Here is a 12,603-nt window from a genome sequence, read left to right on the forward strand (position 1 = left end):
GCATGGCATCACTTTCAGTATTTTCCTTTTCTTTTCAGTTCCCACACACTGTATTTAAATCACTGTCCTGACACTGGAGACAATGAGAGCAGATTTGAAATTATAATACAGTTGCATAAATCAGCATTGATAGTATGCAGAGAATGGACCCAATGAAAACTGTGATATGACATGTGCAGTTTGCTGTGAGGGTAACTGCAGGAGAGATGGGCTCCACAGCCACAGAGAGAGATAAAAACACTGAACAAGAGCCCCACAGAAAATGCAAGTTCCTGGAGGGAGTGGCTAAAGGCCCAGAGCAATGTCCACATGCAGGGCAAAACTGATTAAGTTAAATTTGTCAGAACTGGGAGGTGGGTGGGCAGTGAAGGACAGAAGATAATTAGAAAAACAGCGATGGCAAAGCAAAAGTACAGCCAAAACTATTTCCCTGGTGGTAAGGGAAATCCTGTTTGTTTTTTTCTTTTTTCATTACTGAGAAAAATTCAAAACCTTCTTGGTGAAATGACATTCAGTATACTGCCAGTTTACACCTAAAATCTCCAATATAACCAGCCCCAATGGACTGTGAAAAGCTAGCTGAAGCAAGCACATACTGACATGATGAAATTTAGATTATCGGGTCAAAAAAAGTTGTCTGTTTCCTGTTCTCCCCCCCATCCCTTCTTTGTAGCAAATAAAAGAAAGAAATATGAAAGATTGTTATCAAATTCTGCTACCAGCTTTATTTTTGTTATTGGTTTTAGGGGGCTGAGGGCTTTGTTCTGCTGTTACAGTCATGGTCACAGCATAACTGTTCAGATAGATGAAGTGGCTTTTTTCCTTCTGGTTTATAGTCATTGACATTATAGACTCTTTTTCTTAAAGATATTGTGTATGGAAATTATATTTACCTCCTACAATGGTACGAGATGCAATGTCTCTTAGTTTGCAGTTTCTGTGTCCAGTAGAAAAAAACAGAGACAGATACTGTAGATGGCTATGCTACAGCATGTTGGCATACAGAGCTTCTTGCTCAGACTTAACATAATTTCTATTCTTCGCTGTTTCTGTGAATATTAAATGAGAGAATGAGAAGACTACTTCATCTGAAAGGCTTATTTAATCTCCTTTCTCTTAATTTGCTTTGTTTACTGAATTACATTTCCATAGGAGATTGATCTGTAGAACTGTCTCCCCTGACTAAACGGTTCAAATGAACTATGAGTAAAACGATTTAGATGCAATTCATAACCATGATTTATTAATAACAACTAAGAATGTTACTGAGGCTCAGTATGGGCTGAATTTCTCCAGGCTTTTATTGTTGCATCTACATTATTGTCAGAATCTTTTCATACTGTGTATTTTAACAGAGCATTTAATAAATATGTAATTACAGAACATCATTAGAAGTTATGCAATTAACTGTTTCAAGGTTTTTAATTTAAATCTCATAAAGAGGTGTTTACTTCTAAAGTCAGCACTAGGTTTGATGATTTTTTTTAACATACGCCTGTATCTGAAAGGCAAGTTGTAGCCACATGTCACAAAACTTCTACTTTCAAAGTGAACCGCTCCTTTTGGAAAGCAAATGCCAACAATCCCTCACTCTTTACATTCCTTACAGCTTTTCTGATGGAAATGCAAACTAATATATATACTTTTACATACACATGTATGTATATGTAAAAATATATACATATACCAAGTAAAGAAAGGCCTGAAAAGCTATGACAGATGATTCTTTTTTCCTTCAGCCTATGGAGCCTCACCGCAGCTCACTTGCTGTCTTTCTGTGTACACTACATCTGGCTTAACTGGATAAATGGAGCTGTCCAAGAAAACAGCCCCCAAATTCAAGGGTGAGAGAGCTCTGTGCTTACTGGTCCCTGTGGGCAAATGCACAACTGTGCCAGGAGAAACTACTTTGCCTGAGAAAAGCTTTCCTTGCTTGAAGTGGGGTAAAATTTTTCATGCTGGAGCAAATCTGGAAGCATCAAGTTGCAGTGTGTCCATGGTTTCTTTTCCTTTAGGCATAACAGATGCACTGCCATGTAACACCACTTGTAAGATAAACCACTGCTAAAAACATCTTAGATGGCAAAGGAGTTGAAAATTATGAGCACCTTTTTCTTATATTTCCATGCAAATCTTTTGCTTGTTGCTGTTCAGATTTTTATATGCCTGAGTGTATTATCACACTCCTATGCCTCAAGAAATATTTATGGACACTTTACTTTCATTACTGAACAAATACAATGAGGATCACAAATGCCAGAGAAGAGTTATCTCACTGAAGTTGACTTCTAAATTTTCTGACATTAAAGTTATTTCTGTTTATTTTTCTTGAGAATGCATTTTTCTCTCCTTGAAGAGCTGAAGGTTTTCTTCAGGGAGCAGGTATTGTGCAGAAAAGAAAAATTCTTAAAGGTAAGCTTCATGCTAGTAGAAGTATTTTAAAGACCAAGACAGTAATGACTACTTCCTAAAAATACATTTCCATTAAATAGGAACTACTAATAAAAATCGCTCTCCTCTTCAACCAAACATTAGGATTTCAGTACAGTTGGCTACTAGAATGAACTGGAAACAATGAAAATAAAATTTTCAGCTGACTGAGCAGTTCAGCAAATGTGGTGGCTTTAAGACGGTGGTAATGGCAAATTTTCTCTGTGTAAATATTGTCTCACAAACTTCATGTTAATTTTGAACCTATGAAGACCCTGAGGAACAGTGAAGCCTAAAAAAAATGAATTCCCTTACAAGAACAGCTGTTAATGGACCACTCACTCACCAATTAAAACAAAACTGATCAAACCATCTTGCAGTGGGAGTATAATTTAAGATACTGAATTTATAAACATACAAAATCCTGTATTGGAAGAGAAAAGAAGACACAAAAGGAAGTTTGACTTTTTTTTTTTAAATATTTATTTTTAATTGTTTCCCAGAATCACTTTTGTTGAAAACAGTAACTCACAATTATTTCAAAGGGAACAGAATTTCACTCATTTTCCTGCATCACTCCTGTTTATTTGATTAGTTATAAAAATTGCTTCCAGAGAGTGAACAAAGTAATTAATAAACAGGAAAAAGTAGTCTGAAACTCTATTAATAACCAACTTATTTTTATTAGAGCAAATACAGTTGTGAAAACTGTACATTGTACATTTTGGGTCAAGAATTATAAATAGAGAAACTCATAGATAAAGAGTTCATTCTTTGACAGCAAGAAACTTTAAATAGACAAAATGACATTTTTAAGTACATTGGCAGGCTTCATTGTGCTGTCCAAAATGTAGTGTACAGTATAACAACCAATTATAAATAGCCTTTCATGTAAAATACAACTGTGCACATTTTAGAAAAATACCAACAATTTGTTTGAGCTTTGTTTTAAAAAAGCTTATAAATCATACATATTTATAAATGGTACTAACATGCTTACTTAAATTTATAAACATTTTTCATAAGCTTTGTTACCCATTATTTCCAGAGCATAAAGTATTTTAAATAAACATTTAATAGGAATTAAATATGTCAGTTACAAAATTATCTCTCCATGTAAGGAGACAGGGGGTGATTTAACTGTGGGATGGAACATTTCATCCATTAATTCAAGGCTTACACAGTAACTTTTAAAATTTTGTTCTTATTTAAAAATTACTTTCCTAAATTTAAAACACAATTTAAACTTTGTTTTTTTTTAAAAATAAATATACAAGTTTTATTTTCATTTGCACTCTTTCTGCTTTCTTCTTTATCCACACTGGTCAAAACACAGGATTTTCAACATACTTCTGAAAAAAACACCATGGTGTTACTGCCCTGCTCGGAGCTGCTTCGCTGCACAACATTCAGTCCTTACCTACGGTAGTTTACTATGCTGCATCAAAAAATAGCTAATGTATTTTGTAAGAATGTTGCCCATTAAACCATGCAAAAACTTAGAAAGTTTACAAACAGGTTCAAAAACTACACTGTATGAAAGATTTTCTAATAGAGATAAAATAAACCGTAATACAAGCCCTTTGCTTTTTGCAGCTTTAAATTAAAATGTTTGCTTGCCAAATGATCACACCACATATCTTCAATAAATAAGCATGCATTTGATTAATACAGGGTACAATAATTACAGTATAATGGCACGTAAAAAGAAACATGATCACATTGTTTGAACAAAGGGCTATGAAACTACTTAAGACAAGTTTTCCAAATGAAAAATTTTGAGGCTTTTTTAATGCTGAGGTAAAATTATAAATGGACTTTAAAGACACTGAAGGCATCAAATCAATAAACAATCACTTAACATTTTTAAATGCTCTACCTGAATGTATTCAACACAAATCTAGCATTTTAAAATTCTGATTTATTATGAGCATTAGCTAGCTTAACTGTCACTGGCATTAATGTGCACCCGGACAAGACTTTATTTTAGCTGCTGTCAAAATACCTCAGTGTTGAAACATAGTAATTCAAATAACCAATTACCACAGTACCAGAATTAAGAAAAGAACCCAAAAAAACGTCAACATGCAAACCCTATATCTCACCTTTCTTGGCTTATTTTGATATTCTATCTCCTGCTTAGAATGCATTTATACCAATGTAAGATTCTTATTTTTTTTTTATGAAAAATGTTGCTTGGTATTGGCGTAAGTATCTGAGCATTTTAAGGAAGATATCAGTATCCTTAAGTTTTGCAGTAATGGTATGTTATTTATTGAACCTTAATGCAAAATAACTCTTCAGGTTTAAGAAAATGAATTCAAGAATTTTATCTTTGAACTAGGAAAACGTATTTGATTTTCTGCTTCTGCTGCTAGGCAGAACTGGTAGCTTTCTCCAGGTTGGACTAAACACTACTTATGGCTATACATCAAATTTCATAAACAACAAATGAACAGAATCATGCACAGGCAAATGAAATTCGATCTCCCAGAATACTGCAGGAGATGTTAAAAGCAGCAGGTAATGGAATAAGACTGGTGACTGATGTTGCTAACTATTTCTTCTAATGAGATAGGAGTGAACGCTGGAATCACTTCCACAGCAACAGAATCCTCTGACCACATTCCTCTGGCAGTCGTTTTCCCATCTCCCCACTAAAAACATCAGACGGTAAAATAGTAAGGCAGCTGTTAACTTCCATCAACAAAAAGTGCAGCTCCGTACATTTCCAGTTTAGTCACACTCTGCTGGAACAGATGGAGAAGCCAACGTGCTTCACTGGCAGGGCTGCTTCAGCAGATTATTTTGTTTGTTTTCCAACATGGCTGCTTGCTTCAGCTTTCAGAGGACCCCCAAGCCACGAGCCACCAGCAGAGAAACTGATCTGGGCCCCTGGCTGAATTTTCCAAGTTTCATCTCTCTTGCGTCCCATCCTAATTCCAAGCCTCCTTCCCTGTGTCTGAGTATGACAGGTGCCATTTAAAAGGCTGATGACACAACTGCAGAGAACTGTGGGCTAACACCACTAGTTGTCATGACTTCACTGAAGGGTCAAAACAGTTACAATATTAAATAACTATGTTGAATCACATTCAGGCATAGCTAAAATTAAAGTGGGGAACATTAAAAGTATGTGAAGAAATTAAATCTTTATCATTTAAGGTGGGGTGGATATGGTGATTTTATATGGAAACAAGACCTTTCTTACCTTTCCTAATTCCAATCAAGTTAGAAAATGGACAAAAAGAATGGCTAAACCAATATTCAACAGCATTACCAGGGCGATCATGATTGAGTTAGGCCCCTGAAAATAAAATAAAGGTATCAGGATTAATGCAACCTCCCACACATGCACAGCAATGAACATGACCTGAATTTACAATTTCTATAGGTTTTGACCTTGCTCTGAAGGTAACAGAGCCTGCTCCTGAAACACAGCCACTACCCTTGATATTCAGGTGAGATAAATATCATCTGTGTGAAAATGAGCTGGATAAATTCAGGTGGGAGTATATTATTCCACTGTTCTTAATCACTCTGAGATTAAGCCACCTGGCAAGTACGACTGCATCAACAAATGAAAACAAACCCATCAACACAATAACAATGTCAAAATAAAGCAAAACAAAGAATGTGAACTACTTCAGGGAAGCTAAGGTGCTGCCCTTCATCCTTACGTGTTCCTTCTCCAATTCCAACCCATTTAAAAACAGACATAGAAAAGACATTTTAAGAAAAAAATACACTTTTTTGATAAACAAAGTGGAAAAAAATTTACTTACCATTGCACTAACCTACCTGTTTCCATTATAGATTAAAACCAGTTTTACAGCTGCAAAATTAAACTTTTGATTTACTCAGACACTTGTCCTACAGACCTATGTACTGAAGAAATGAAAAATCACATAACTCCTTCCATGCCTATCTAGACTTAAAATTGGTTAGAAAATTTAATTCACTACACAATTTTAGTCTTTCTGTGAAGCCAGAGAAGAAAGCTTTGAATTCTTTTTATCAATTCTGGATATTTTCTTTAAAAAAAAAGGATGCTTTCTAATTATCAACTTGAAAAAATATCCCAACAGATGAAAGTTCTCAGTTCTGTTCTGCTCTTAACATATTTGTTTTAATACAATATAGTTTTACAAATATTTGTATACTCTTATTTTAGGGTGTCACTATAAGCAGAAATAGAGACACTCTTTATTCAGACAATACTTTCCTCAATCACAAATCATGAAGCCCACCAGAAAATCTGTGCAGAAAACTGTCTTCTGAGCTACACAAGAATCACTGGCTTGCATAAAGAAGGCATATATTTGATCAGGAACGATATAGTGTTTTCCCTTTTCACATGAGGCATGCCTTGCAGAAGTTCATTATGCTTCATGACAACATAATGCTAACATCAGCTGTATAATCTCTGGAATGCTAAGTGTAAGAACTTGCTATTAGTAATTAGCTGCAACAGTGTAACTGGGAAGCTATGGAATAGCACTTGTGTCACTATTCTATCACATGCTCTCCTGAAACAGTCTCATTAAACACTTTCTACCAGAACACACCTTTACACAGTAGGTCAGACGGCAAGCCAGATGTGGGCTGCTGAGTTTTGAGTAAGTCACAAAATACGTTATACCAGGTCCTGCTTAAATCTCTGGTGAGTCTAAACCACATCAGCACCTATATCCATAACAGCCATCAAATTCCCTCTGCACCAACTCACAGGTGTCTGTTCACACACTGAGAACTAGGTGTTCAAGTTCAAACAATGATTGAGATTATTAGAATGCCAATTAAACGATGCCATAGGGGTAATGGTATTGGCAGTAGCACTCACATTTTGCTTAATGGCAGAATGTCTAAAATATTCACAAGGAAATTGAACACCAGGTTTAATGACACCTTAGTCAAAGTGATTTTGAGTATCAGGCTCCCACTTACCAGTGGTATGTTTCAACCACCAGGTGACAGAACAGAAGTGGAACCATGTTCCTTCCTCCTAAGTGGAAGTGACTCACCATGTGCTAAAGCATACGAGACACTCGAGGGTAGAGAACAGGCATAAAGGGAAAGCACAGCACCAGATATGGTTACATTCCTGACCACAGCATTGTAAGCAGCCTTGCTGTAGTACTGTCTATAACTCAAAGTTAGTATCTTCTTTCTCTTTCTGGCATGATCACAGTTTTGCTAGGTTGGGTACTTCTGCGCTTTTCTACTGTGATGGAAATCCAAGTTCCTACCACAAACCCCACCCAATGCATTTGGGAATTGTGAGATTTATGCATGATAGACTTACTGAAGATTTTGAGCAGTAAGACATGTTTTATTTGAAACAAAAGGTACTCTGAGAATCTCTCAGTCTTTGGGTCTTGGAATGTCAATGTCAAACCCTTAGGAGGGAACCTTCAATTTAATGACTACTTGTTTTGCAAAAAGAAATCCCAGAATCTCACAACAGACATGCTAGTATTACAGAGGATATATAATAGGATTTTTATAATTGTAATATTACTCTCTACAGGAAGTGTGATTTGATTACATTATTAACTTCCACTCAAATGTGGGTTCAACATCTCTCTTTTTGGTGTTGAGGCACTGGAACAGGTTGCCAAGAGAAGCTGTGGATGCCCCATCACTGGAAATGCTGTGGATGCCCCACCACTGGATGGGGTTTTGAGCAACCTGGTCTAGTGGAAGGTAGCTCTGCCCATGGCATGGGGTTGGAAGTAGATGGTCTTTAAATATCCCTTCCAACCCCAAACACTCTATGGTTACATAATCCTATGATTCTAATAGGGACTTTCCATGTGATTCAAACCAGGTCAATGGCTCCTTTATATTCCAAAGCCTGGAATCCCACCTGAAGATTTTACAGTTATACTGCATCAGGAATTCCAAGGAACTGTGAAATTCTGCCAAACACCATTAAAATTCTTTGGGATTTGGCCATCTAGTACTTTGCATATTTGAAAATGACATCCATGAAAATCACATTGATTTACTGTGATTGAAAAAAAATTTGAACCTATGGTGTCTTCACAGGAGCCAAGAACTTGTTCATTACCTGAAATATATCATGGAACAGCATGCTGGTAGCTGCATGACAGATTTTTGGTGATTGAAAAATCAGGACTGCAGCTCCAATGGCAGCTCGGTATTATTAGTGCACAGTCTCATGGAATTAAGCTTGTTGCAGGGGGAGGGGACTTCTCTTTTGATGCATCTGTCAGTCAGGTTAAGTATAACAATCTCACCAAAACATGATTAGATAAATTAGTCTAAAAACCCCAGGGGCTACAGTCTGAATCAAGAAGTCTCATCTACAAAGACAGAACTAAGTGACACATTGAGAACTGGGCTGTTGATTTTACACGAAGATCATAGCAAAATGTGTTATCTCTTTATGATAATGAGTCTGTGCTTTATACAAAGAAGTAAATCTCATATTCTTTGGCCTATGTGCATTGTGTTTCATCTTCTGATAATTATACCCAAAGCAGGATTTCCTGATATGCTAAAACATGATCAAACAACATTTATGGAGCACACAGTTATTATGCAATGAACTACCACCTGTTTTGTAGATACCTATGGAATAAGCATTTAATGCTTTAAGACAAATACCACAAGTAAGACTTTAATGTCCTGCAAGGGCTTAAAATAGCAAAAGCCAAAATTAGTTTGAACAGTCCAAGAGTGACTGGAACAGGTGCACTAAAGAAGCTGTAGTTGAAAACCTTCAGTCCTCCTTAAATTTACCCTCTCAGCTTCTCGTAAGTTAGACATTTAATGCAGTTCAAAATATACCTATACGATTAGTTTCCATTTGGGGAAGAAAGAAAGTTATTTTCCTAAAATGTAGTGCCAGGAAGTAAAAAGACTAGTCTTGTAATTCCATTGCATAAGGAATGTCCATTAAATTTAGCATAAAGTTCTTGCTCAGAGGTTTTATTTAGGACCAAGGCAAATACTGATCTATTTTTTTTAACATATTATTTACAGCCCCTACTACATGGATGTTAAGTGAACAAAGAGGTGCGAACTGAACAAAAATATGGGAGTGGAAGCACTGGGTAGCACTAAGCAAAACAATGATTTTAGATACAGATGAAAACCAGGCTAAACAAGGTTATGTTTAAAAATCTTTACCTTCCAAATAAAAAAAAAATTCAACATAATAAAACAAGTGTGCCTGGGCTTGTACCTATCCAAGGGCAGCACATGGACACATATCAGGAAAAGAAAAGTGTATTCATGAATGTACACTACAATAGTGTTCTGTGAAATTCAATCCTATTTTTCACTCAAATCCAAGACAATCTCCAATCAGCTCATAGTCAAGGTGGGAACAGAAGCATGCAAGCTGAAACTGGGGCTAGAGGTGCTAATGACCACTTAGAAACAACAGTACTGGTTTGTGGTCAAGTGTCTCTGTGAACGCTTCACACTGGGGTAAATATAAGGTAATGTGAAAGAGCCTAATTCTCGGGGGGATTTATCTCTCAGAAATGACAAGTAATGCTTGAAAACAGTTTTTTCTGAGCAGCTGATGAATGGTGACTTTGTCATTGTGCTTTATGCATGATTTCACCTTGATAAAACTGTGGCTCTTTCTCCTGAGTTGTGGAATGATTTCAAACTTTGATTTTTGAACATCAGAGAGTAAGTACACAGACAAACACACTGATATGTGTGGCATAAGAAGTGTGTGTGGGTATTTTTCAAGTATAGTGCCAGAAATGGGGACACCTAGAGAATCAAGACTGTTCCTATAACTAACTTATTGCAAAAATACTCAAAGATATTCTTAAGGATGTAACATTCACAAAAAATATGAAACATGAATTTGATTACTAAAACAGCTGCTACAAGTTTTGCTGCAAATAAAGTAGTTTAAAGGTGGTAATCCTAATGAAAATTTGTGTTTCATTTAGGTATGGGAAATGGCTTTGATTTAGATACAAGGAAAGAAGAATTGGAAAATCTTCCCTTCTCTATGTTCTTAATGTGCTATCACACTGGAAACCTGGGAAAAGCACAGCACAATTTTATATAGCACTTCCAGATAATCTAATGAAAGTGCTCAATAAATGTTAATAGATTCATTTTTTGCATTCCAAAACCATGTTTTATCATTCTCTTTTAATGTGAGTGAGAGTTCTTTTCTCTTTATATTAAATATATTTTAGAACTTTTATGGAGGATCTAAGGCAGACTGACTTTCAAAGCATAACAAAATCGTTTGTCAGAATGACTAAAAAGCAGTTTCTTACTAAAATAAAGTAATTGCCCCATGTAACTCTAGAATTCTGGTCTCTCAACATTCAGAAGCATCCGGGATAAGAAGAAGTACATTAATTAGGACAAGTGAGAACGGATTTCATCTAGAACAGAGTAGGTTTAGGTTAGATATTAGGAAGAATGTCTGTAATGTGAGGGTGGTGAGGCACTGGAACAGGTTGCCCAGAAAAACTGTGGATGCCCCATCCCTGACAATGTTCAAGGCCAGACTGGATGGAGATCTGAGCAACCTGGTCTAGTGGAAGGTGTCCCTGCCCATGGCAGGAGGGCTGAAACAAGATGGTCTTTTAAGATCTCTTCCAACCCGAACTATTCTATGATTCCATGAATCTGGCTTCTCCTCAGTAACTGTGCACTCTTAGCTTAGTCACTGCTTAATTCCAACACACTGTTGAGCTCAGTCCAGGAGCACTGCACAACAGGCCACCGTTTTTCTGAAGCTGAAAGGTGATACTAAAAATTAAAGGTCTCCAGGCAGTGTTAACAGTCATTCTGTACTGTTTCTTCCTCAGACTGCTAGGCCAGTAGGCTACTCTTTTTTGCTTTAATTATTCTAGCATTTTTACTCATTTCAGCATCTTGAAGAAATAAGCATATAGGAGATTTATCCTATAGGGGCAAATTTATAGACACATATAGAAGACATCTACATACATCTTATAATACTGTTGTATTAAAAATGAATTCCTAAAATCTACCTTCGTTCCATACTGAAATGCTGGTAATAAGAATAACGCAATTAGGGAGCTCCAAATGAAGCAGAGGGACAGTTCCCAGACAACCTGCAGTATCAGTGGATAAACAGTAGCTAATGCACAGTATCTCATCACTTTTACACCTTTTGTGATAGCAGGCTGTAGATTCATGGGCCTTATCCTGATTATTCTACAAAGTCAATAAACTGCTGTTCAGGTACCCTACTTGTTAAGATCATGCCTCCCTCAGCTCCCAAATATTATTTGAAATGAAGGAAAAGTAAGGACTATTTCTAGTCGCTTATTTTCACCAGAGTTGAACAAACAATTCCAATTCAGCTTAAAATTTTTCCATGCTCACTCAACATCTACAAGCCTGTCAGCTTTGTGTTACCCTGTGTCGGAGTCATATCTGTGAGATTTGAAAGGTTAAAGGGCTGATATCAGCTGTAATACAGATTTGCAGATTACAAAAACTCTGTGAACATCTACTTTGATCCGCATAAAACAGAATAAAAGCTTCCTGCAGAACTGGAGAATATCATCTTGGCAAAACGCTCATATTGAGCTATTCAGTAATGGCTCCAAAACCCCAGCATCTGAAAATTGATCGCATATTTAATTAAGATCATTAAAAGCAACTTAAAACAAGACCTTCATCTGAATCTTTCTAGCTGTTGGATCTTCTTACACATTTGCTTGTTAGTCTGGGAAACTGTTTTTCAAAGCGTACTTACAGAAAGTGATTTAGTGTGTCAGGGTTTTTTGTACCTTGAATCTTTTATAGAAATATATGTTTTAATCATTCTTGTAGCTCTTTGTGGGACTTCCCCTCAAGGTTTTTTTTCATTTTAAATCCTTGATTTACAGACACTGTATTTTATCCCAGAAGTGGCTGCACCCGTGCCAAAAGCAGACAGAACAGACTCCCATGCACTCTTGCTTAATCTTTTCTGTTGATAAATCTAAGGATTATGTTAACATCTCTAAACAACAGCAGCAGATTGGGAGCTCATGTTCAGTTGTCTCTCTTGCCCTGATCTACCAACCTTTTCCAGTTCTCACCCTGCGTGGTCAGGCTCTATTAATTGTGTTTCACATACAATATTATATTTTGCTGTGCTGCCTATGGATAATTATACTTGCAGCCTTCTTAGCAATTGATTTC

General features: G+C 36.4%; 1 protein-coding gene across 4 annotated transcripts in view; it reads right to left on the minus strand.

The window, feature by feature from the left end:
* Positions 1 to 2,895: 2,895 nt before the first annotated feature.
* JPH1 (junctophilin 1) overlaps positions 2,896 to 12,603 on the minus strand; it is an 81,824-nt gene continuing 72,116 nt past the window's right edge. Inside the window, exons 5-6 of one of the 4 annotated variants that reach the window (XM_085053061.1) lie at positions 5,642 to 5,737; positions 2,896 to 3,782 (exon numbers count right to left, since the gene is read on the minus strand). In XM_085053061.1, coding sequence (XP_084909187.1) covers positions 5,657 to 5,737 — 81 coding nt within the window. In that variant the 3' untranslated portion in view covers positions 2,896 to 3,782; positions 5,642 to 5,656. Of the gene's footprint in view, positions 5,536 to 5,641; positions 5,738 to 12,603 lie in introns of all 4 variants that reach the window. The other 3 variants (XM_085053060.1, XM_085053058.1, XM_085053059.1) reach the window with 3 other exon arrangements.

The sequence above is a fragment of the Lichenostomus cassidix genome, chromosome 2 (genome assembly GCF_008360975.1).
Source record: "Lichenostomus cassidix isolate B80296 chromosome 2, HeHo_3.0, whole genome shotgun sequence".
Classification (NCBI taxonomy): Eukaryota; Metazoa; Chordata; class Aves; order Passeriformes; family Meliphagidae; genus Lichenostomus; species Lichenostomus cassidix.